General features: G+C 42.9%; 1 protein-coding gene across 3 annotated transcripts in view; it reads right to left on the bottom strand.

Moving 5' to 3' along the window:
- Positions 1-26,509, bottom strand: part of IDE (insulin degrading enzyme) — a 108,380-nt gene that overhangs the window by 48,800 nt on the left and 33,071 nt on the right. For 2 of the 3 annotated variants that reach the window (XM_040970318.1, XM_040970319.1), the window contains exons 2-5: positions 19,224-19,408; positions 18,052-18,259; positions 15,756-15,925; positions 1,814-1,936 (exon numbers count right to left, since the gene is read on the bottom strand). In XM_040970318.1, coding sequence (XP_040826252.1) covers positions 1,814-1,936; positions 15,756-15,925; positions 18,052-18,259; positions 19,224-19,408 — 686 coding nt within the window. The remainder of the gene's footprint in view (positions 1-1,813; positions 1,937-15,755; positions 15,926-18,051; positions 18,260-19,223; positions 19,409-26,509) is intronic. The other variant, XM_040970320.1, reaches the window with a different exon arrangement.

Below are 26,509 nucleotides of genomic sequence, written 5' to 3'. Positions count from 1 at the left end.
AAAGTCAAATGTTAGTATTTATTACTATTTTTTAATGATTTATTTATTTATTTGAAAGGCAGAGTTTCAGAGAGAGGAGAGACAGAAAGATCTCCCACCCATTATGGCCCACCACAACAGGGACTGGGCCAGGCTGAACCCAGGGGTCAGGAGCTTCTTCTGGGTCTATCAAGTAGGTATGGGGCCTAAGCACTTGGACTATTTTTCACTGCTTTCCCAAGCCATTAGCAAGAAGTTGGATCAGAAGTGGAGCAACTGGGACATGAACCAGTTCCCACATGGGATGCAGGCATGGCAGGCATCAGCTTAACCAAGTAAATCACAGCACTAGTCTCCAAATATTAGAAAAAGTAACTGATTTTGTGGGCAAATAGTACAAAATGGTAAAAAGAATCCCAACTAGGGAATTAGAAGACTTGGAGCATAACCTAAGCTTCACCAAATGCCTGTGTCAACCAATTACTTGCATAAGCTGGCTAATCATTTGGGCTCCTGTTAAAAATAAATAAATAAAAACAAAAATAAACAGTTGGACAAGATGACAACACAAATCTCTTTTAAATTCTAATGTCCTGAAGTCACTCAAAGATTTTCTGTTGTTGCTAAATTTATATGACCACTTACATATATTCTTTTGTAAAGGATTTTACTTAAAACTTTGAGAAGTTCTTTTGTATATATTAAGTTCATTCCAACACTGTGACAATAACAACAAAAGACATAAATGAGCGAAATTTAAGTATGCGGCTATTATGAAAGCACCACACACTGGAGCCGTGTGCAGACACTGATGAAGAGACTTGTATGTGCTGTCCACCTGCCCCTCTCTACAGAATCCTGTCCTTCAAATAATGAAACAAATCTTATATATATATGTGCACACACACCAATTTTCAAATTACTTTTTTTTTGGATATGTACGAAGGACTCTAAAATGTCTAGGACCAAATTAAAGGCAGACCAGTGTGAAAAGACTAAGGAATGAAAGGAATACATATGAATCATCGATCAAGGTTCTATTAGGTGTGCCTTTTGAGTATTTATAATGTAAAAGAATAAATGTGGGGTTTCTTTCTGTTTGTGTGTGTTGGTTTTTGTTTTGTTTCTTTTCCCTCTCTCCTCTCTCCTTGAGAAACTGACAGACAAGAGACACAGAAAGCTCCCATCCACATCCACTGGTTCACTCTCCAAACGCCTGCACAGCCACAGCTGGACCAGTGGGGCCGGCCCTGGGAGTCAGGACATCAACCCGGGGTGGCAGGGACTGGTCTCATCATTGCTGCCTCTCAGGTCTGACACTGGCGGGAAGCTGGAGTCATAAGCCTGAGCTGGCAATCAAACCCACTTGAATGCTCATTCCCACCATGTAGCCTTGTTTTAAAGGTAAGGCAGCTAGACCACATTATCCTGCCTTTTCCACGCGTCTGTAAGTCACATTGTCTTGCTACCATCAAGACTTCAGCAATCTCAGTATCTGGACCGATGGCCATCTGCTGGCCAAGCGTTTAGGCAATTTGTGCTGCCTAAACCACAGAGACAGCCTCCGGCAGGAACAAAAGAAAACTTTTTGCGGTTGATCTTTTCCTTTATACTTTCTTCCCTAGCTTTTCATATGCTCAGAGCTTGAACTGGTGTTTATACTTTCCTCAGGTTTCAGTTCAAAGCCACTTAACATGCTCTAGAGAGCGTGAGTATTCTGCGAGAAACAAATCATTTTCAAAAGACTCTAAGCAGACAAATAGCTGAATCCTAAAGCATTGAAGAAGAAAAAACTCAGATGATTTAATTCAACGAAAAATATAAGACTTCTTACCTCGACCTAAAACACAAATAGCCATCAAGTTGGATGAATAGTAAGTCGAATGGAACTTCAGCAGCTCTTCTCTTACGTCAATGCCTTCTTGGTTTGGTCGAATCTCTAGGGTATATTTGTTACCTGAAAAGGAAGAACAGGTATTTCTCAGAAAAAGCCAAATACGTGTACTTTAAAGTCTCATAATTATTTCTGGTACTGCTGTGGGATAAATATTTAAAGACCTAATACAATAGTCAATTGTATTTGAATATAAAGAGCTAATCAGGACAGACCAATAACACCCCAGAGTTTTCCCTAAGGAACTAAAAGTGCTTTGTAAATATTATGCTTCTTAAAACCCCTGTGAGCTGGCAGGTATTATGAGCACTTGTTAAGGCAAAAAAGGAGTCATGTGGCCTCCATTCACACTTACCTTAATTTTCAATTCCCTATGGACTCCATAATTAATTTAACAGACTCACTGAGGGATCTTGTTAGAACTTACTAAGTTACTTGTGGAAAGAAAAGTTACTATTTGGGGCTGGAACATTAAATTTGTGATGTGAATTCTCACTACTTGATCTAGACTGATAAAAACAGAATGAAATACTACTTTGATAAACTTCAAGTGATGTATATAGTGTGCCACTATGCTCTTAATAAAATTTTAATAGCTAGCTCCATTTTGACAAAATATGACAGTCAAGCTCTTGAAATATCACAGTTTTAGATGATTTTGAAAACTAGGGGCTGGAAGATGAAATCCCAGTGATTGGCATCTCACCAAGAAGGCAATCTTAAAGAAAAAAAAAACACACACACACAAAAAAAACAAACATCAGGCCCAGCACCGTAGCCTAGTGGCTGAAGTCTCCATTGTGCATATGCCAGGATCCCATATGGACGCCAGTTCTAATTCTGGCTGCTCAGCTTCCCATCCAGCTCCCTGCCTCTGACCTAGAAAGAGGCAGAGGACAGCCCAAAACCTTGGGACTCTGCACCTGCGTGGGAGATCCAGAAGAAGCCCCTGGCTCAGCCTGAGCTCTTGCTTCCACTTGGGGAGTGAACCAGCAGATAGAAGATCTTTCTCTTGGTATCTCCTTCTTGCTGCAAATCTGACTTTCAATAAAAATAAATAAATCTTTTAAAAAAAATATATAATTTGAGAGGCAGAGAGAAACAGACTGGTTTGCATATGCTGGCTCAAATGCCTTACATGCTTACAGTGAAGGCTGGAGCCACGGCTGTATCTGAAAGCCTGGAACCCAATCGAGTTCTCCCAGGGGGATGGCAGGGAACACAGCTATTTGAGCCTTTATGGCTGCCTTCAAGATCTACATTAGCAGGAAGCCAGAGTTAGAAGTGAGAGGTGGGAACCAAACCGGGCATCTTAATGTGGACTCAGAGGGACCTAAAAGCTAAGCCAAATGAACCTCTTCCCAAAATTAGCACCTTATCAGAAATTTCCTAAGCTCTTAATGTAACAACTCTTAATATTATCCTTATTTCACTACTAAATGGGATTCTGTCATCCTTCTTCTTTTCAAAGATTTATTTAGGGCCTGCACCCACATGGGAGACCTGGAAGAGCTCCTGGCTCCTGGCTTCAGATTGGCTCAGCTCCAGCTGTTGCGGCCGCTTGGGGAGTGAACCAGCGGATGAAAGATCTTCCTCTCTGTATATTCGCCTTTGCAATAAAATTAAATAAATCTTTTTTTAGCATGTTCAACGTGAGGCCTTCAGCCACTAGGCTACTGCGCAGGACCCCTGTCTTTCACGAAACAAGCTCTCTGATTTAATTTTTTTCCCCCTGCTTTTGTAAAGGGTGATGGATCAAACAGCAAATAAACTGGATGTCTACAGAAAGCCACCAGATGGCGCTCTCAGACTCAGTCTTTAATTCAGTATTGCTGTTAAAGTACTCATCCTGAGTACTCAGTACTGACACTGAGATCCACGTCCCAGAGTGTTTCATCCGACAGATCTAGTAAGGAGGTCCTGGTGCTGGTATGTATCCCGGCTGCTCCACTTCCCTTTAGCTGCCTGCTTGTGGCCTGGGAAAGCAGTGGAGGACAGCCCAAAGCCTTGAGATCCTGAAGCCACATGGGAGACCTGGAAGAAGCACCTGGCTTTGGATCAGCTCAACTCCAGTCATTGTGGCCACGTGGGGAGTGATTCAGTGGATGAAAGAGCTTCCTGTCTCTTCTCCTCTCTGTATATCTGCCTTCCCAATAAAAAATCAATCAATCAAATCTGATCATTGGTAGTATTTCCATTTTTTTATTAAATGGACATTCTGAAAGCCTCAGTTCTTGGAGAGACTCATACTTAAAAGTTCCAAAGTCTTTTGCACTGCCACACTCAGATTTCTACAATTTGCAAACTAAGACTGATACATTCTGGCAGTCAAGTAACGAGAAATTTTAATTTATTTCAATGGAAAACAAATGGGGCGCAAAGGAGAAGGTGTGGGGGACGGGGTGGTGTTATAGAACTGTTTGCGATGCCAGTGTCTCACGCAGAGGGACCAGCTGAGTTCTGGCTACTCGGCTTCTGATTCAGGTTTATTCTGATAAGCTTGGGAAAGGAACAGATGGATGCCGACTACTTAGGCACTTGCTATCCATGTGGGAGACCGGAATGGAGTTCTTGGATCCTGGTCCCAGCCTGGTCTAGCCATGGCTTTTGTAGCTATTTGGGAAATAAAACAGTGAATGCAAGATCTCTCTCTCTCTCTCTCTCTCTCTCTGCCTTTAAAACAAATAACATAAGTTTTAAAAACATGTTTAAAATGTGCCAGATCAAAATCTGTGATTTGTTGTATATAACCGATCAATGGTTTGATTTCTAAAAATCAAAAAATTTCAAATCAAAACTTATAAGGCCACAAGACCATGACTTCTTCTAGCCTTGCAAGTCTTGCAGCTCTAGCTCATTTTTCTCCTTGATTTCGATTTTCCTGAATATCCTGAACACCTTACGATCTGTCCTTAGTCTTTATTTATTTGAAAGGCATATAGACACAGAGACAGAGATATCTCCTGTGTTGGTTCACTCCCCACATGCCTGTTATTGTGGGGATGGAGGCCAAGGCAGGACCCGAGAATGCCAGCCATGGCTCCCACCTGGATGCCAGAGACCCGATTACTTGAGCTGATACCTGCTGCTTCCCAGCCTGCTCCGTAGCAGGAAGCTGGGCTGAGATACAGAGCTGGGACTCGAACCCAGGCACTCCAGTTTGGGATGTGGCCATCCCAAGTGGTGTCTTAACTGCTTCACCAACAGTCCTTTCTTCAGGTTAATTTTAAAACACACTGAGTGCTAAAGCAGGGACATACTTTAGACATATAGAAGCATTTGCCAAATACTGACAATGCTACAGTAAAAGAAGTGAAACACACACACACAAAAAAAACACAAACACATACAAAGAAATTTATATGCAGAGAGAACAAATTTATCCACTCCTTAAATGCAACAGTATAGATGAATCTTACCGTGTCATTTCATTCATATAAAGCATAAAAATAGGCAAAACTAATCTAGGTTATTAGAAGTCAGAATAGAGGTTAGCCTTTGGAGGAGGGAGAGGCTGAGAGAGGTTCCAGTAATGTCCCATTTCCCGACTGAACGCTGGTCCCCTGGTGTGCTCAGCTTCTAAAAATTTAATGAGCCATACATAAATAATAGTGTCACATCCATTGAATGGGGCCCTCAAATAACAGTAAAAGTAAAAATAACAAATTACCTGTCATGGACACTTCTCTGTATCCTTTTTCAACATAAACAGGGGACCACTGTCAATGGTGACCTGCTATGCTGAAGTCCAAAACTTAACAATGTGAGATTTTTGGCCAAACTGCTAAAATGAGACTCAACCACATTTAGTTAGAAAATCACCTAGCTATCTATCCTACACATTCCACGTTTATTTATTTGACACAGATTTCAGTGGGCCCTTTGGAGCACAGCCCAGTATGGCAGTCCCACACCCTCCTGAAGTACAGAAGAGGAAAACCATCTCTTAACACACGGGCGGAGGGAGCCACGGTGGACCCTGGGGACGGACAGCCAGAGGCAGGCTTGCTGCTACGGTTATTAACCTCCTAACAATACATTCATTAGGAGAATTTGCCAGAAACAGAAAGGCTAGCTAAATTTTATTTTCACTATTCTTTTATATTTTGGTGAAAGTTCTTAAGAAATTGATGAGGAAAAGAAAGGAAAAACAGGACAATGGCACAAAAGCCATAATTAATCCTTCCGCTATCAGGCAGATGCTGTTGTCATCATGCTGAGTTCCCCAGGTATGAGGCGCAGAGGCACGGGCACTGACACTTGGGTGTTGGCAGACTATTTTTGCATCCAGTCACCCATCTTCTGCTTGCCTGGCCTTGAACATGTTGCTTTCCTTCTCTTGGGTCCCATCTTCTAACCTGACTGGAAGCCTTACGCCAAATAAGGTGGGGTGTGGGGTGGGGGGAGTGAACATGTAAAGAAACACTAGACTGACCTAGCCCTGCCAGGTCGGTTGGGAAGTGATTCCCTGGGTTGGGTTAGTAAGTTTTTCTCGACAGAGGCATGTAAGATGTGCTGCAGCCAAATACATAGGTTCCTAGAAGTTTCCATTTAAGAGTTTGCCTTTGAGTCTCACAGGAGACTCATATCTGGCCTCTGTGGTGCAGAATTCCATGCAGGCCCTGGCTGCTCCATTTCCATTGCAGCCCCTCATCAGCGTGCCCGGGAAAGCAGTGCCTCGAGGATGGCCAAAATGCTTGGGCTCTGTACCAACACGGGAGTCACGGAAGAGGCTCCTGGCTTTGGACCAGTCTAGCTCCAGCTGCTGCTGCCATTTAGGGAGTAAACCAGCAGATGGAAGAGTATTGTTCTCTCTCTCTCTCTCTCTCGCTCCCCTATCCACATTTCTGTAACTCTGCCCTTTAAATAAATATATAAATCCTCAAAAAGAAAGAACAAAAAGCTTCCATGACCAGACTCCAAGGCGGTCCGATCTTGAGTTGTAATCTTCAGACTCTAAGCTGAAATAAATTGTTTCTTTCCCCTAGACACTCCTGCAGGGGCTTGAAATGACCAACAGAGTTACCTAAACGACAAGGTAGCAGTTACATCCAAGATGGCTACAGCCATATCAGCAGCATCCCTGCAGATTAGAAGTTGGAATATTAAAAGCAACAGAAAGGGACTTCGGTGCAGCCATGTCTCTAGTTCCTCCCACGACAGGCTGTGCTGTGCAGCGTGAGATGCACGTTAGCTTGAATGTGTAAGAAATTTATTCCCCATTCCTACACTGACAGTATTTAAAAGTAGGGCCTGGGCCCAGCACAATGACCTAGCAGCTGAAGTCCTCGCTTTGCACACCCAGCGATCCCATATGGGTGTCGGTTCTAATCCCAGCAGCTCCACTTCCCATTCAGCTCCCTGCTTGTGGCCTGGGAAAGCAGCTGAGGACAGCCAAAAGCCTTGGGACCCTGCACCCATGTGGGAGACCTGGAGGAGGTTCTTGGCTCCTGGCTCTGGATCGGTGCAGCACCAGCCACTGTGGTCACTTTTGGACTCACCAGATGGAAGATCATCCTTTCTGTCTCTCCTCTTCTCTGTATATCTGACTTCGCAATAAAAAAATAAATAAATCTTTAAAAAAAAATAAAAGTAGGGTCTAGGGAAAGGTAATTAGGATTAGATACAGACATGAGGGTAGGTTTCTTGTGATGGTGTTAGTAGCTTTTTTTTTTTTTAATGTTTATTTTTACTGGAAAGTGAGATTCACAGAGAGGAGAAACAGAGAGAAAAATCCTTCACTCGCTGATTCACCATTCCCCAAGCAGCCACAAGAGCTGGAGTTGAGCCAATCCATAGCCAGGAGCCAGGAGCATCCTCTGGGACTCCCGCATAGGTGCAGAATCCCAAGAGCTCAGGCCGTTCTCGGCTGCCTTCCCAAGTCACAAGCAGGGAGGTAGATGGGAAGTGGGGCAGCCAGAACACAAACTGGCACCCATATGGGATTCCGGCATATGCAAGGCGAGGACTTAAGCCACTAAGCTACTGCACCAGGCTCATAAATAACATTTTAAAAGAAACGCAAGGTATCTCAAACTAAATGTCTGATAAAGTCCTGGGGCAGAGATGGACTTGATAATTAAAGCCAGGAAAACCTCAAAATGCTCTCAGAAAACCCAAGTTGAGGTTAATGTGTCTCTTGCTAGTTATCTGGAATTACTGTAAAGTTCCCGTTTATAAAAGCTATTTCTGGGGTGAATAGCTTGGCACACCGTGCTAAGCCACTGTTTGGGACACCTGCAACTTGTAGTGGGGTACCTGGAACCAAGTCCCAACTGTGCTTCTGATCCAGCTTCCCTGGCAAGCAGCACGTCCCATGCACCTGCGTTATCACACACAGCGGAAATCCTCTTAGCTTCAGCCTGGTCCAGCCCCAGCTGCTGCAGCTTTGCAGAGAGCGACTTCACAGTGGATGATCTCTCAGTCTGTCTGTATCTATCATTCTGCCTTTCAAGTTAATTAATTCAAAACTTTAAAACACCCTTTCTTCATTGGATAAATCTCCTTAAAATCCTGAAGGCGGCTTAGGCCTTGTGATGATACATGCCAATATTCCTACAAGATTAAAAAGGGCAATTCTCCTGCACTTCAGTGGCACAAAAAAATGTGGGTTATGAGACAGCAAGGACTTTAAATAAAAACCTCTTAAATGTCTCTCAAATGAAAAGCACTTAAAAGCATCTCTATACCAGTCTAAAACTTATTCTCAATACATTTCTAGTTTCCCATAGATATATATCTCCCCCACCAAAGGAAAATAACAAAAAAAGCACAGAAGAGTTTAGGGAATGATAAACAACCAAGTTGGAATATTTAACATATTTTTACGCCAATTAAGTTTACTGAGATATTCAAAAACCAAATTAGCCCTCACGGAAGGATACTAGAAAACAGTTTTTTTTTTATTTTGAAAGCTGATCAATGAATGGAATGAGTCAAGCATTTGTCCTGACTTTTGTAGGATAACTATGACTGGGCTACCAAAATGAAAAGCAGAAATTCTTTTCATGGCAGTATTCCAAGTAACTAATAGACAACAATGGCAGAACTGCAAGCATCACTATCACAGAGGTAATGCAGACTTTGCTCCCGGTTCCGAGCCTTGGGTCCAGCACAACCTGGCTGTTATGGACATTTGGGGACTCAACAAATGAAAGGCAGTGCATACACTCCATGTCTCAATTCCTTAAAAAGAATTTTTACAAAATAACTGGAAATTTAAACACTGGATATTTGATGCTGATGACAGTGATTTCCTTCTTTTTTTTGCCAATTTTAAGAAAAAAAATCTTTTTATGAAGATTTGTTTAACATCTATTTATTTTCATTACAAAGACAAAGAGAAGCAAAAAAGATCTTCCATTCACTGGTTCACTTTCCAAGTTGCCGCAACAGCCGGAGCTGAGCCCACAAAAGCCAGGCGCTTCTTCCCGGCCAACCACACGCGTAGAGTCCAGGCCTTTGAGCATTCCTCCACTGCTTTCCTAGGCCATCGCAGGGAGCTGGATGGGAAGCAGCTTAGCTGGGATATGAGTCCATATGGGATGCTAGTGCTTGGAGGTGGAGAATTAAAACCATCATGCCAGCCCCAAGATTTATTTATTTGAAAGAGTTACAGAGAAGGGGAGAGACAGGAGCTTCTTTCTGGGTCTCCCGTGCGGGTGCAGGGTCCCAAGGCTGTGGGCCATCCTAGACTGCTTTCCTAGGCCACAAGCAGGGAGCTGGATGGGAAGCAGGGCCGCTGGGTTTAAAACCAGTGCCCATATTGGTTCCCAGTGCATGCAAGGCGAGGACCTTAGCTGCTAGGCTATCGTGTCAGGCCCTAAACAAATCTTTAAAAACAAGGTTCTTCAAGCCTGAAGCATAACCCAGGTCTCCTGTGTGTGTGTGGCAAGAGCCAAGTTACTTCAGTTATTGCAATGCATGCCAGTAATTGTGTTATCCGTTAAGCAGATGGAGTAAAGAGCTGGAGTTGGGAATTGAATCCAGGGCAGGCACTATGACACAGTATATTGAACTACGGCCAGGGAGACCAGCATCCCACAATAGAATGATAGCTGACATCTCAGTTACTCTGCTTCCAGCTCTCTGGCGACATGCTCCTCAGAAGCAGCTTTTAAGTACCTGGATCCCCACCACCCACATGGAAGAACTGGATGGAATTCCTGACTCCTGGCTTCAGGATGACCCAGCACTAGGTGTTGCAGCCACTTGGGAAATGAACCAGGAAGATAAAAGTATCTCTTCTTCTATTTCTCCCTCATTCACTCAATTTTATTCTGTCTTGAAATAAATGGAAAAAAAAATAACCTCTATTCTAAAAATTTTGATGTTAGTTTATACTTTGTTTTAGAAAGATTTATTTGTATTGGAAAGGGAGATGTACAGAAGAGAAGGAGATACAGAGAGAAAGATCTTTCCACTGGTTCACTCTCCAAGCGGCCACAGTGGCCAGAGCTGAGCTGAGCCAAAGCCAGGAGCCAGAAGCTCTTCTAGGTTTCCCACGTGGGTGCTGGGTCCCAAGGCTTTGGGCCGTCCTCGACTGCTCTCTCAGGCCACAAGAAGGGAGCTGGATGGGAAGCAGAGCAGCCGGGATACTAACTGGTGCCCATTTGGGGTCCTGGGTGTGCAAAGCGAAGATTAGTCTACTTTCACCACGTCCCCAAAATAAATACATCTCTAAAAAAAAAAAAACTTGATTATTCTTAGACCCCATCCAACCATTTGGGTGAAATGAGTTTTAAGCCTTGGTTTGTTCCCATATTAGATTTATGTGGGAATTAAATTAGACTGTACATATGAAGTGAATGGCAAAACTTTTGATCATGATAATCTACCTAAATGACCGTAATCATAACAACAATCATAGATGATTGATAGGTATAAAGACATCAGTTGCGACAAAAACCAGTGCACAATACGGAATGCCAAGGTGAGGCTGCCTGTACCAGAAGGGACCGCAGCGCCCAACCAGCACACGTGAGAACAAGGAAGGGAGGGGGCAGAGCCGGCAAGGGAACAAGGGGTGGTTCCCTTGTTGGACAGCTACTCCCACTGGAGAGCGTGGACTGGGATAGGGGCAGACCAGACTAAGCAAGGCTACAACACCAGTGTGCCTCATGTGGACTAGATCAGGGAAAAGCCAGCCTGGGCTGATTATTCCTACTGGTGCAAACAAAATTAGAGTGGGTGAGGGTTGTTTGGGCTTAGCCGCAGCATCAGCTGAAGTCAAACCACAGAACCACATGGAGAGTGCATAATCCAGGAGTGAGAGAAACCTGGGAGGGAAATAGGGGGCTCTTCCCTCTTGGGTTAACACTCCCACGGGAGGGCACAAAAATCTAGGACAGGGGCTGGGTTGGCTAGACAGAGAGGCACTCAACAACATCTGTCAGGGCTAGATAGTTGAGCTGCTTAGTTGAAACTAAGCTTCAATACCCATCGACATGTATGAGAGCCGAAGGGGATGTGGGACAGACTGGACTAGTCTGCTACACATTCTGGCAAACCAGGGTAGGGGGTGGGCCTGGTGGGAGTTATTGCGGGTCGCTCTGACCGGGCTGCAGCTCCCACTGGTTTATGCGAGGGCCGAGTTATGTGCTGGGCAGAACCAGGCCGGACTGCAACAGCCATTGGTTCCAGTGGAAGTCGGGGCTGAAAACAGAACCAACCCAGCAATTGCAACCACCAGCTGATCGGGGTGATGGACTGTGCTGGGCCCTATGCTTGCTAGAATATACAAGAATCTGGTCTGGGAACACTTTGGACAAAGTCTCTTTGGGGATCTCCCCAATCGAAATGCCGCACTCAGAACCCTAACCAAGAAAAGACAGAAGACAGAAAAAGTCAATCAACCACCTCAGCTATATGTTGGCAGCAAAATACTGGGCAAATGGAGACTCTATGATGGACTATGTCAATCAATGGATTCTTCAAAGACCTCACTGTGCTTGGAGTGGAGAGATTGGCAGCGATTCATAGTTGGCGAACTATCAAAACCACTTGAGCAAGAATCTTGGAGCATGCCCCACATCTGGGACCTGGGGTGGGTGGGACACTGGGTGGGGCTTCTCCCTCAATATCCCCCTTTGCCTCAGGTACATGAAGGAAACAATATGGAAATAATAGTCTTACCTACTTTCCTATAGCCCTTGAACCTTTTTACCCTAATTAACTATGTAAAGATTGTCAAAAATATAATAAAAAAAAGAAAAGAAAATGCTAAAAAAAAAAAGACATCAGTGCTCTTTTGAGGAGTGAAAAGCCAAGAGCTATTAAATAACCAGTGAAAGTTGAAGAGCGCTATGCTGTTACGGAAACGAGATTAACTTAAAAATCGAACCCACAATTGGCTTTCATGTGGCTTTTCTGCTGCATTTATCCTTCACATGTATCTTAGTTTTAGTTGGATCATTCCTGGATCAATTGGAAGTTTTTCTGTAGCCTGTGTTGGTGAGTTATGTTTGGTTTTGCCTTTCTATGGAATTCAATTGAGAGAAGTCTGGGTATTTTTACACATAGGGTTTGGAACAGGAAAGGGAAAAAGTTAGTTCTGGTTGCTATTTAGTGAGCTGCTCCTCTAAACATAGACCCATGGACATGGTAGGAACAACTGAGTTTAGCCAGCTGGGAAGGAAATAACAGAAGCCAACAAGTGGGTGAAGGAAATCCAATAGGTACTCCCTGATGTATGGGCAGAATGGAAGCCAAAGAGGGGGAGCTGAGTTTCAGGTTTGGTGACATTTTTTTTCTTACTTAATTGTTGCTTTAACTCTAGTACACTGGGGCCAAGTGCAATAGCATTACGTTAGTACACTCAGCTCTTTCTGTCTTTCAGTTGAGAATTGTTTTAGCCCCCTGCTTGTAAAGTGCATTACAGAATGTAAAGGAGTGTAGCAAATGCCTTTGCATTTTAAGTCCTTCAAGTTCACTTAAGGAGGCAAGACACACCTAAGGTTTCAGTGGAGTGGAATCTTATGTGTAGTTCGCTAGTGCTGTATGCTAAGCATTTTATGAGATCTCAATTTTTAAAAATTTATTTATTTCTATTGCAAAGTCAGATATACAGAGAGAAGGAGAGACAGAGAGGAAGGTCTTCTGTCTGCTGGTTCACTCCCCCAGTGACTGGAATGGCCGGAGCTGAGCCAATCTGAAGCCAGGAGACAGGATCTTCTTCCTGGTTTCCCGCACTGGTAGAGGGTCCCAAGGCTTTGGTCCATCCTTGACTGCTTTCCCAGGCTATAAGCAGGGAGCTGGATGCGAAGTGAGGCGCCCTTATAGAATTGGTGCCTACAGGGATCCAGGCACACTCAAGGTGAGGACTTTAGCCACTAGGCTACCACGCTGGGCCCAGGAGCTCCTTAATTTAATTCTCATTAAGTCTAGAAGATGAATAAATGGCAGCCTGGTGCAATGGCTCAATTGGCTAATCCTTTCCCTGAAAGTGTGGCATTCCATATGGGCACCATTTCACATCTCAGCTGTTCCATTTCCCAACCAGTTCCCTGCTATGGCCTGGGAAAACAGTGGAGGACAGCCCAAAGCCTTGGAACCCTGCACTCATGTGGGAGACCCAAGAGAAGCTCTGGTTTCCTGCTCATGTGCCTGAGAAGGCAGTGGAAAATGGTCCAAGTGCCTGGGTCTCTGCCACTTATATGGGAAAAGTGGAGTTCCAGGCTTTGATTTGGCCCTGCATGGGCTGTTGTAGCCATTTGGGAGTAAGCTAGGGAGTGGTTAGAAGATCTTGCTCTTCTACTCTCTGCCTTTCAAACACAAAAATAAACTTTTTTATTTAATTAATTTTCTAAACAAAATATTTATTTGCTTATCTGAAAGAGTTAGAGTGCAAGGGAGATCTTCCATCTGCTGGTTTACTCTCCAAGTGACTGCAATGATCAGGACTGGACTAGGCTTAAGCCGGAAGCCAAGAGCTTCTTTGAGGTCTCTTATGTGGGTGGCAGGGATCTAAACACTTGGGTCATGGGTGGGTTCTCTGGCTTAGCTCAGCCATGCATGCCCCTAAACCCAGCTTTTTTGAGTTCCAGCAGGCAGCTTATGATGCCTTTTAGCCCAAACCAAGTCTCCCACATGGGTGGGTGCTTTGGCGTGACCTAGACACGCCTTCCAATCCTCCCCACCCTCTCTATCCCTTGCCTACCTGTGAGTGGCACAGTCCATGAAAGACCCCGGAAGTCATTCCTTTCCAGTCAAACATACCCTTAGCCATTCCCACTCTAATATGTCCCCAGACCCCTTTCCCCAGGCAATCTGTAGCACTCTCACACCAGCGGGCATGTCCCAGCCTGGTGTTCTTCTCATATCTTTGAAACAAAAAGGGGAGGGGGGAAGAAGACTAAGCAATTGTTAGCTTACTGGTATAGTTAACACAAGTTTGGCATTAACCAGATTCAGAATGCCTGCCAACTACCGGCTGCTTGTTTCCCAGCCATGTAACACTTGCCTAGGTACAAGGAAAACAGCTGAGGGGGATAGTATGTCTTTTTAAAAAATATGGGAAGTGGAGTAGCAGGGACACAAACTGGCGCCACATGGGATCCCAGTGCTCGCAGGGAGAGGATTAGCTAACTGAGCCATTGTGACTGGTCCAGCTTACACTTTTTATTAAAGATTTATTTTTATTATTTTTTTATTGGAAAGGCAGATACACAGAGAGGAGAGACAGAGAGGAAGCTCTTCCGTCCGATGATTCACTCCCCAAGTGAGCGCAACGGGCCGATACTATGCCGATCCGAAGCCAGGAGCCTCTTCCGGGTCTCCCACGCGGGTGCAGGGTCCCAAAGCTTTGGGCCGTCCTCAACTGCTTTCCCGGGCCACAGGCAGGGAGCTGGAAGGGAAGCGGGGCTGCCGGGATTAGAACCGGCGCCCATATGGGATCCCGGGCGTGCAAGGCGAGGACCTTTAACCACTTGCGCCACCGCGCCGGGCCCAGCTTACACTTTTAAAATCAGAAAAACTTGGGGCCAAAGCAATGGCATAGCCACCTGTGGTGCTGGCACTCCACATGAGCATCGGCTCATGTCCCAGTGCTCCACTTCTGACCCAACTTCCTACTTATGGACTGGGAAAGCAGTGAAGGATAACCCAAGTCCTTGGGCCCTTGTGTCTACATGAGAGACCTGGAAGAAGCTCCTGATTTCTGGCTTCCCAGAGGCTCAACTAAGGCCAATAGGGCCACTTAAAGGGTGAACCAACAGATGGAAGATCTGTCTGTCCTCTATCAATCTTCCTCTCAAAATAAGTAAATAAACAAATACATCTTTCTAAAATTTATTCCAGATTTATTTCAAGATAAATTCGAAAAACTTGGGTCTGGCGCAGTAGCGTAGTGGCTAAAATCCTTGCTTTGTATGCACTGGGATCCTGTATCGGCGCTGGTTTTAATCCTGGCAGCCCCACTTCCCATCCAGCTCCCTGTTTGTGGCCTGGGAAAGCAGTCGAGGACAGGACAAACGCTTGGGATCCTGCACCCGTGTGGGAGACCCAGCAGAGGCACCTGGCTCCTGGCTTTGGATTTGCGCAGCTCCAGCCATTGTGGCTGCTTGGGGGTGAACCAGTGGATGGAAGATCGTCCTCTCTGTATATCCGCCTTTCCATTAAAAATAAAATAAAAACATATTAAAAAAACAAAATTTTCCATTTGGAAAGTAGACTTGAGAACAAATGAATCTATTTTTCTACTCCCTGGGAAATGCTGGTTAATATCTATTCACAACTCTTACCTGCTCTGCTTCCTAAACGTTTAGTAGGAATAGAGTTCTGAAATCCTCTCTCCTGAACTGCAAATAGAATCCTGTGCACAGAGGCCAGGGCCTTCCATGAGGCCAAGGAGAAGCAGTGTGTGTGAAAGGTGCTGTTGACAAACCTGTCCCAAACTTGCTGAAAGGGTGTCTGGGGTTCCCGGTGGCCTTCTCCAGCTGGAAGAGTCTCCAGGCATCATTCATCACGTTCTTCTCATGTTCCGAATCGACGGCATTCACTTCTCTGTCTTTGCAGCTTTCATCGAACAAGGGGCACAGGAAAAACTGTGCAAACCTAAGGATTGGAAAAATGATTAGCCACTTGAGAGCTGTCATTTAAAAAAATGGCCTTTAAAAACATTGAAAAATGCATCTAGTGGAAAAATGAATTCCATAGGATCAGAAAAAACATCACTGCTACTTAGAAAAAATATAAAATAATTTCTGAGTAACGTAAGAAAATGTAATTTGGACGTATCTGAAGTCAGGGTTGATCTGTCCCAGACACTAAGACTACAAGTCAATAGCAGCAGTCTATTTATTTCAGACTTGGACTTGGCACATCTATGAAAAACCATGCTCTCTATGTGCCTGTCTTAAAAAGGAAAAGGTAAATCACAGTGCTTTGCTAAATAAATCTTCAATTTACAGCTTTAGTTATAATCTCGCTAAGGTTCAGGCACCTTAGGACAAACAAATTAAGTGACCCAATTTTAAAAGACTTAATTTGAAATTTATTTTCTTCTTATTAAAAAAAAAAAAAAAAAAAACTTGAATCAGTAGAAAAAAATCAACACCAAAAACCTGAGATAAGACATAAATAATAATTTGACTAAGCCACAATTATGGGCTTTTACAAAATAGTACTATGAATAGTCTGTAAATTTTTTGATAAGCAGTGATTCAACAAATAATGACATGTATCTTTAAAAGATACATGCTTTGCTCGAGGCTATTTAATGATAATACCAAAATCTAACTAAGATAACCTTAGCAAATAAATCCATACTCCTATATCAGGTAGCTATTTAAGTCATGATCACATGCAGTAATTCCTCCTAAGAAACTTCATATCCCATCTTGGACAAACAAGACACAGAATTCAAATGAAGGCACGGGCAGAGGTTCTGCCTGGATCTGCTACCGGTGGAAGCTGGAGACTCTTGGGTCTATAAACTTATCAATTACCATGCCCCAGTTCACCTGTCAAAAAGGCTAACCCTGAGGTAAACACTTCACATTAATCTAAAAGAAAGCTTCATGTAGCTGGAGTCTACACCCAAAGTTGTAGGGAAGCAGAGGAATTTCCAACCTGTACCTTCTTTTACTCACCTTCTCCAGGCTGGAAGAAGTGCCTACCAGTTACATACCAAAGCTGCATAGGCCTAGATAAAGAATCATGTTTATGACACTGTGCAATCAAGTTCTTAAAAAGATCCTCTTATATAAGTAGATTTTTCTGTGCCCAGTAGCAGAGATCTAGTTTACAACCATCTGCTGTCACATTTGTAAAGCAGGAAATGAAATTCAATGTATGATGCCAGGGAACTCATTAATGGAACTCATCTGAGAATTATACCTCAGAGCTGCTGCCTAAAGGCTGAAACCTAAGAGAATGAGCAGGATACAGAGCACCCTGGCCCAGTCACTTAGTCCAAACATGTCTGTAAATGCTCTTTTTGTCAAGGAACAAATGCAAACTATTAATCCAAAATAAAAACTTTTTTAAACCCACAACATAATATATACTTTGTAACAAACTAATGTGAGAAAATAAAGTTGATGATGAAAACAAAAAAGCCAGATTTGTTTGCAGATTCATACAAACTATAACTCGGTAACATAAAAACTAAAAAAACTTGCCAAATTACTTAAAAAAAATGAATCAAATTAGTGATTCCACAAAGATTAGCAAACATTGGCAGCAGAGAAAACTGACCAAGAAACTGAACCAGCCTCACGGAGCTTGCTCCAGAATATACTTCCAAAATATTCCCTGGGGTGAAAAGAGCAGGAACATTCTGTAAGTACTGCGAATCTTTGGGAACTAATGCAATAGAAGAGAACAGAAAACTTCAGGTCAGGCATTCTGGAATAGGAAGTGTGCTTGAAAGAAATCCATGATGCTAGTCATTCTTCATCGTGAGCTTTAGAGGAAACACTTGCTGGGCTGGGAAGAACTGGCTAGGATTTTATAAGCCAATAAAATCTCCTGTAGGCCTGAAGGCTGATTAAAAGTCATGTCATTATTCTTCCTTTACCACAAGGTAAATAGAGAACAGGACTATAGAGAACATGACTCATTATTTTTCTTATTCATAAGACAGGGAAAAACACTTCTTGTCAAACTACAAAACCATCTTTGTAAAAATAATACTTCAAAGTGCACAGTTAGATAATCCCCAGGACATGAAGCATTACCTGTCTAGCGCGCCTTCAAGGTGTTCATGGGACACATCAAAGTAGTAATTGGTATGTTCTCCGCTAGTAAAGGCATTGGAACTTCCTGCATGCTCACTGAGAAACTGGCTGTATTCATTTTCTTTCGGGTATTTCTCCGTTCCCAAAAACAGCATATGTTCACAAAAATGACTTAGGCCAGCAACATTTGGAGGATCTGACAATGAACCTGAAAGAGAAAATGCATATATAATAAGTCATTTCTTATGCTAGGAAATACAGATAAAATACAGATGATCTGAAATTCTTGTTAGCACAGCAGCTCCAAGCACACAACCAAGAAAGTTAAGTACAGGTTGCTATAATACAGGATTGTTTAGAAAGGAAGCCAGTCATCAGGAGATCTGGTGTAGAGCCTCATTTGACATTAATTAGTCAATGACACTGAGTGATTTATTTCTGTGGACATCAATTTTCTCACAGAAGGGCAGGAAATGAGTTGAATTCATGTTTTATAAGAGTTAGAACTTTCTAACTATGGTTTTATTTATTGAATAGAGAAAGCTAAGAACACGGATTTTGGGGGGTGGTCGGCAGCACTATTAGTTACAAAACTTTAAGCACCAATACTTCATCTATCTCATTTTCCTTCTACATATACATAATGCAGAGGGCTGCACAGATTACATATTGGCAAAGCATTCTGCATTATGGGATAAAATGGCTATTTGCTCAATTTTACTCAATTTTAAAATGTCACTGGGTTAAATAAAAGCTTTTTACTTTAAAACATTTTATTTAAAAAGAAGTACTGCCCTAGTAAATGCATATGTAGATGAGAGGTGACCTGCCCGAAGCAATATTAAATGTGGAAGAAACATATACACAAGAATCTACAAACATAAATTAAGCAAACCAAAGTGAAAAAAAATCAGAACCGCTGTGTAAAGGATGGGAATGAATTTTCTTTGTTGCTGCACAAACTTACGTGGGAACCTAACAAGACAGATTTGGTAAATGTTAGTGATCGCTGACAACTGCAATGTACCAACAGCTGAAAAAAGGGGTTCTGGTACAAAATAAAATACATCAATGGCAATTTGGGGGTCATACACTGTATTCTTGTGGAAGGTTCTAGTAAATGTCCACATTAGGTCAAGTGAACAAAGCTCAATTCACTGTTTTAACTGTACCTATATGTACATCAAGCGCAGCCGAGGACTTATCCGTGGTGGGGTCACTGATGAGAAGCACTTTGATTCCATTGGCCAGCTCCAGCCCACGGTATTCTCGCTTGTCTTCAGGAGATTTGATAATGTGATTTCCTATTCTCTTGATAGCTGGATTACTCATTTTGCTATATGTCTTTTTTTGGAAACTGAAAAAGAAAAAAAGTTGGACTGTGACACTTTTTTTCAAACTTTGAGAGACGGGAAGAGCCAAAAGAGCTCTTACCTACTAGTTCACGCCCTAACTGCCTGCAAGAGCCAGCAGGGTTGCGCCAGAAGCCAGGAATTCAAGCCAGGTTTTGGTCACACGGTGAGTGGCACGGACACAACCACACGAGCTGTCACTGCTGCCGCTCAGGGTCTGCATTGCAGAAGCTGAACTCAGAGCTGGACACAAACTCTGACACTCAGCTGCGAGACACAGGGATCCCAACTGACAACTGAACTACCAAGGCAAGTGGCTGTCCCTGCTCTATTATAACCCTTTTATTAAGAGGACAAAGAATTACGTCGAGCAAACTCATGTGAAGCAACGATGGATTTTTTAAAGCCTAGAGGAAACCTTTTAAAGCCTAACTGCAGAGTGCAGCCATTCCTCTCTGGACCCCATCTTCATTCTTTCAGAGAAATAGTAACAAGAATTTTTGTTCAGCCATGCTTGTATCTAGAAGAACACATGAATGAGGATTTGGGACAGGGTTAAGTTAAGTAGTGGGTTTGGTCAGTGTGCTAACCTAGAAACATAGAATTGTCTACTACCACCAACTATTTTTACACATATTTTAGAAGTTTCAGCTAGAATAAGTGAGGTGAAAAGTTGTGTAACAACTATTACTAGGTCAGTCCAAACATTACCCAATCTAATGATAGTCAAAGATCTGGCAGATCTAGAATTCATGAGTCTGACATGCACATGCTCAGATCATAGGGGAGGGGTTGGCTCTGTGGCGTAATGGGTAAGGACACCACCTTCAACCCTAGAATCCCATACAAGCACCAGTTCATGTCCTGAGTTGTCTACTTTGGAGCTAGGTCCCTGCTAATGACCTGCGAAAAGCAGCTGAAGACCTTGGCACCCATGTGGGAGAGTTAAATGAACAACTAGCTCCTGGCTTTAGCCTGACCTAATCCAGCTGTGCAGGGAGTGAATCAGCAGAGGGAAGCTCTCGCTGTTTCTACCTCTCTCCTTCAAACTCCTTCAAATAAATAAATAAATATTTAAAGTACATACATATAGTTATACATGTTTGTGCTAAAATCTCTAGAAATTGAGAAAAATTAATTTTTTTCAGAGTACTTTCTCTGAAATCATCTCCAATTATTCTTCTCATCTGAACAACTGATAAATCAAAGTTTTTCCTGACTGAGACTCTATGAGAAAATATTTGGAATTTTCAGTATCTATACTGTAGGTGACACTATATATATGCTGGCTTCCTTTAAAATCACACAGTGCTTTACAGATAGTGCTAATGGACTTGCCCTACTTATAGGAAAAATAATTTATTGAAAATCAAAGCTTAAAATATGACAATAGCATTGGGAGAGAATATATAAGGCCATTGTCAAAAATTTCAAAAGCAATTTGGAAGTAGAAAAATTACTACTAACAATTTTTTTTCTTTGAAAAAAAGATTTATTCATTTTTATTGGAAAGGCATATTGACAGAGGAGAGACAGAAAGATCTTTCATCCACTGGTTCACTCCCCAAATAGTCTCGATGGCTGGAACTGAGCCAATCCGAAGTTAAGAGCCTGGAGCTTCTTTCCAGTTTTCCATGGGAGTGCAGGGTCACAGGCTTTGGGCCATCCTCTACTGCTTTTCCAGAGCATGAGCAGGGAACTGGAAGGGAAGTGGAGCAGCCAGTACACAAATTGGTGCCCATAAGGGATGCCAGTGTTTGCAGGTATAGGATTAGCCTGTTAAGCCACTGCACTGGTCCTAAATAACTTTTTCTACTTTTTACTTAATTAGCCAGATACTTAAGTTCAACATCAAATAGATTAAATTTCTGAGTGCAAAATCAAAAAACACCAGTTATAATGATAATAACTCTGAGGGTGACAGAAAATCTTTTTTAAAATGTATTTGAAAGGCAGAGCTACAAAGAGAGACAGACACAGAGGTTTTCCATCCACCAGTTCACTCTCCAAATGGTCACAACGGCCTGAGCTGGGCTGGTCTGAAGGCAGCCCAGGAGCTTCTTTGGGGTCTCCCATGTAGGTGCAGAGTCTCACATGCTTGGGCCTCTGCTGCTTTGCCAGGCATGTTAGCAGGCAGCTGGATCAGAAATGGAAGCCTATATAAGATCAGGCACTACACTATGCATGCTGGCTGCCAACAGGGGTATAACAAAGCTCTTTATTTTAAGGAATCCAGATGAAGGACAAAGATAGAGAAATGGGTACTCCCGGTGACAAAGTAGTCCAGGGCCACTGTGAGTTCCAACTGGTGCTAAACCCAGTGATCATATGTGGGCACTGCAGGCAGAGGCTTTACCTACTACATCACAGTGCTGGCCCCAGAAAATACTCTTTTCAAGATTCCAAAGAGGAGCACAGGGATCTCAAATTACAGTCCTGGTTAGGGCATTTCCCAAAGGACAATCTATTTAGACTGCAGCAAATGCACTGAGCACCCAGTTCATTTCAAAAACCTCAATTTGACTTCAACATAAATTACTATTTTATAAAGTTAAATCTCCCTTAGCAGCAATGTAATAAACCACAAGAAAGCCTCCATAAAGACCCCCCAGCAAGATGCCATATGGGGGCTGTATGGCACAATGGGTTCAGCCACCACCTGGGGTGCTGGCATTCAATCCAGATGATGGCCCAGGTGCTTAGGCCTCTGCACCCAAATGGGAAACCCAGAGGAAGTCCTGGGCTCCTCACTTCAACCTGGCATAGCCCTGGACATGCGGCCATTTGGGCAGTGAATCAGAGGATCGAAAACGTTTCTGTCTCTCCTCTTTCTCTTTCAAATAAATGTATCTTAAAAAAAAAATAGTGGCAGCAAGAGTCCAGCGGGCATGCAGAAAATAACTAACCTGACTACCCTCCTATAAGGTTATATTAGAGGGAGGATGGCAGATGGGCTACTAGGTGGGCACAGAGCAAAAGCATTTATTCCAGTGCCTCTGTTTATATCCAATCCCTCTATTGTTCTTGTCCCAACTAGTTTTACTTACGGGAACCAAAGGTTACAAAAGAGGCAAACCTGGGTGGAGCAGGTGAGACATCACTTGGCACTCCTGCCTTACATACAGTGTGCCTGGGTTCGAGCTTGAGTGATACTTTCAGTTCCAGCTTCCCAATACTGGGCACCCTGAAGGCAGCGAGTAAAAAACAGGTCCCTGCCAGCCAACTGGGAAGCCCAGATTGAGTTCCCAGCTCTCAGATCTGGCCTGGCCCATCTACAGTTGCTGAAGGGATCTGCAGAGTGAACCAGCAACTGGGAAACCTCTGTCTCCCTTTCAGATAAATAAATAATCTTAAAAATGATCAAAATATGATGATGGTATGAAATTTCTATCTCATCTACAATTGTAATGGGAAAATGAAACACAGTTTTACTTTGGTAGTATAAACTGTCTCATTCTATCAGAGGTATAAAATCTCATTATTAAAGATAATCACGTCAACTGTAAGTTATATTCCATACATTTTCCAGTTTTCGATACCCTTTGTCCAGATTTTAAGTTTTTTTAAAAAGTAAATTATAAATAGTGAGTCTGGTATGATAGCCTAGTGGCTAAAGCACCAGGATTCCATAAGGGAGCTGGTTCTAATTCTGGCTGTTCCACTTTCCATCCAGATCTCTGCTTGTGGCCTGGGAAAACAGTCGAGGACGGCCCAAAGCCTTGGGACCCTGCACCTGCTTGGGAGACCCAGAAGAAGCTCCTGGCTCCTGGCATTGAATCAGTTCAGCTCTGGCCGTTGTGGCTACTTGGGAAGTAAACCAGCGGACAGAAGATCTCTATATCTCCTCCGCTCGGTATATCTGACTTTCTAATAAGAATAAGTAGATTTTTTAAAAATATATAAATAGTAAGACTAAGAATAACATGGAATTAGAACCCCTGGCCTAATAAGCAGCATTTGGAAATGATGAAAGACCTCACAGGCATGGATGGAGGCATGGAGAGAACCTATTTGCACACTGAAGCTATGTCTGATCAACAGATCTGGAGTGGTTGAGAATAAAGAGATACCTGTATATATAAGTTATACATAAGACGCAGTTCAAATACTTTTAGACATTTATACAGCTAATCAAGTACACACATAAAATGTCTAAGCTGGCAAAGGTCCCTAATGAAATACACCGGCTTCTTAAGGAAGTAAAATTCAAAAGAAATAGTAACCACATTTTCAAAGAAGAACCATTCCCAGCATTCATGTTCAATGGGCAGCATGCACCCAGAATACACCTATGAACACTTCAGACAAAGAATGGAGTCTCACCTTCTGGCAAATTGAAGGAATCAGCTAGGAACGTCTCCTCCGATAACAATGAATTCATCAACAGCTCCTCCGTGTTTATATTTATACTGTGAGGTCACATGTCTGACTCATCTTCCTCATTAGCATAAGACAAATTTACTGATTGTAAATGTTCCCCAGTAAGCAAGCATTCTGACATTTTAGATGACAAACTAATACTAATTGAAATGCTCTCATAGACATCTATTAGTTGATATTTTTAAGATGTCAAATTTTTAACAGCAAGAAAATCACTTTCAATTTTAGGCCCATTATCACACATTGGCAATTTCACAAGGCACAAAATCGACCTTTTCAGCATTCTGATAAATTGAAGAGATGTTTAGTAATCACCATATATTCTGTAATTTCATTAAGAACGAGGAACAGTGACTAGAATCACAGCAGATAAAAGCTGAAAGAGCCACTGTTCTCCCACGGCCCTTGTAGTTCCTGAACTGGCAGCAGTGCCACCTCCTGGGAGGCTGTTTAAAATGCAGAATATCAGACTCACCACCAGCGACCTGGTGAGTCTGATATTCTGCATTTAAAGAGCCTGATATTCTGCATATTAAAGAGCTCAAGGTGGGTGGGTCCCTTCATCTTTCCACTCACAGAGCTTACAGCACTTGCTCAAGATCTTACTACAGAAAGAACTACAATTAGAATTCAGTTGCAACTTCTGGTCATGTGTTTCATCTCACTCTGCATAACTAAATGAATATTTAAGGAAGCCTATACTGAACTGGTATTGTGGTTGTGCATGTTAAGCTGCAGTCTGTAGTAATGATATCGCAAACAGGCAACGGTTTAAGCCAAATCTGCCAAATCCACAGCTGTTCCAAATCTGATCCAGATCCCTAAAAATGCTCCTGGCAAAGTAACCGATTAGATAAAGCCCATGGCTCCTGGCTTTGCCCTGGGTCAACCAGCAGATGGAAAACCAGTCTCTCACTCACTCACTCTTTTAAACAAATATGTATTTAAAAAAAAATTTTTTTTCATTGGAAAGGCAGATTTATAGAGAGAAAGAGAGACAGAAAGATCCTCTGTCTGCTAGTTTACTCTCCAAGTGGCCACAAAGGCCAGAGCTAAGCTGCTCCAAAGCCGGAGCCAGGAGCTTCTTCTTGGTCTTTCATGTGGGTGCAGGGTCCCAAGGCTTTGGGCCGTCCTCAACTGCTTTCCCAAGCCACAGGCAGGGAGCTGGATGGAAAGTGGAGCAGCCATATGGGATCCCAGCGAGTCCAGGGCAAGGATTTAACTACTGAGCCACCATACCAGGCCCCAAATATATAAATCTTTAAAAAACAAAAACAAAGTCCAGAGGCCTATTGAGGTTAGGCCTCACTACACACGTAGGTCTGCTGGCTAGAAAAAGGAGCATACCGGAGCTCTTTATCTTAAGGAACTCAGATTAATGACAAAGATATATAGAGAAACAGGCACCTCTGGTGACAAAGTTGTCCCAGAGCACTATGGGAATAATAAAGGGAGGCATCTAATGAGGTCTGGAAGGGGAGGGGCAGTAGAGCATGCCAAGTAAAAGATAAGTAGAAGGGAATGCCTGAGCAAAGCCTGGTGGTGAGAAAAAAGCTCACGGATTAGGATGAAAAAAAAAAAAATGGAACCTCAACCAGACTTCCAATTAAAGGAAATGGACCAAGATGAAATGTATCAGGTTTGCAAAAACCAATCCTCAAATACAAAGTCATTTCCAAATCCCCACACTAGAAGAAAATGCTATCACTTAAATACTTCTTTATCCAGATAAACTTGTACAGTCTCTTTTGTTTCCCTTGAGCTCAAATTATTTCACAGCCGATTGGGAAATTCTACTTTGCCTTTTGCTCCCTTACCACCCCCTCACAAATTTAATGTTGGATCTGATTCAGAAATGATGCCCTGTAAGTCCAAACAGGTGAGTGATTATGCTAATAATGTAATTACAAACAGAAACGCCCTTTCGTGGAAACCCACCACCTACTTGAAAACCATAGGTGCAAGGCGAGGCCTCTGATACTACTACATGCGGAGGAGTCCAGAGAGAAAAAGCTTGGAATCAGAAACACACCACAGAAATTAACAGACTTCAAGGTGCTAGTACGGGTCCTAAGATGCCTCAATCTATTAACATAGTTTAAGACTACAATTCCAAGTCTAATTAATATCATTCAACCTAAAAAAAGAAAAAAAAAAAACAATAACATCACCAGGAACCATTTACCCCTGGCTCTTCAGTTACAGAAACAAGTATCCCTCACTTTATGTGCCAATTAGATCATAAAGGTGAGTATATAGAGTATATAGTAAAATCCAGGCAGTTACCTCCCCATTATTAGATGCTTTGCCTTTGTGACATGCAGAATGTTGGCTGTTGCCTGTTCCTGGGTCTGCTAGACAAGCAACCAATCTTAAGTAGTATGCATGGCTGTGAGAGAAATGAACCCTACAGGGCCCGGCGCGGTGGCGCAGTGGTTAAGGTCCTCGCCTTGCACGCCCGGGATCCCATACGAGCACTGGTTCTAATCCCGGTGGCCCCTCTTCCCATCCAGCTCCCCGCTTGTGGCCTGGGTAAAGCAGTCGAGGCCAGCCCAAAGCTTTGGGACCCTGCACTGGCATGGGAGACCCGGAAGAGGCTCCTGGCTTCGGATTGGCATAGCATCGACTGTTGCGCTCACTTAGGGAGTGAATCATCGGACGGAAGATCTTCCTCTCTGTCTCTCCTCTCTGTATATCCGCCTTTCCAATAAAAATTTAAAAATAAA

The sequence above is a fragment of the Ochotona curzoniae genome, unplaced genomic scaffold (genome assembly GCF_017591425.1).
Source record: "Ochotona curzoniae isolate NIBS_2020 unplaced genomic scaffold, NIBS_Ocur_1.0 scaffold_4763, whole genome shotgun sequence".
Taxonomy (NCBI): domain Eukaryota; kingdom Metazoa; phylum Chordata; class Mammalia; order Lagomorpha; family Ochotonidae; genus Ochotona; species Ochotona curzoniae.
This window is presented reverse-complemented; position numbering and strand designations above follow the sequence as displayed.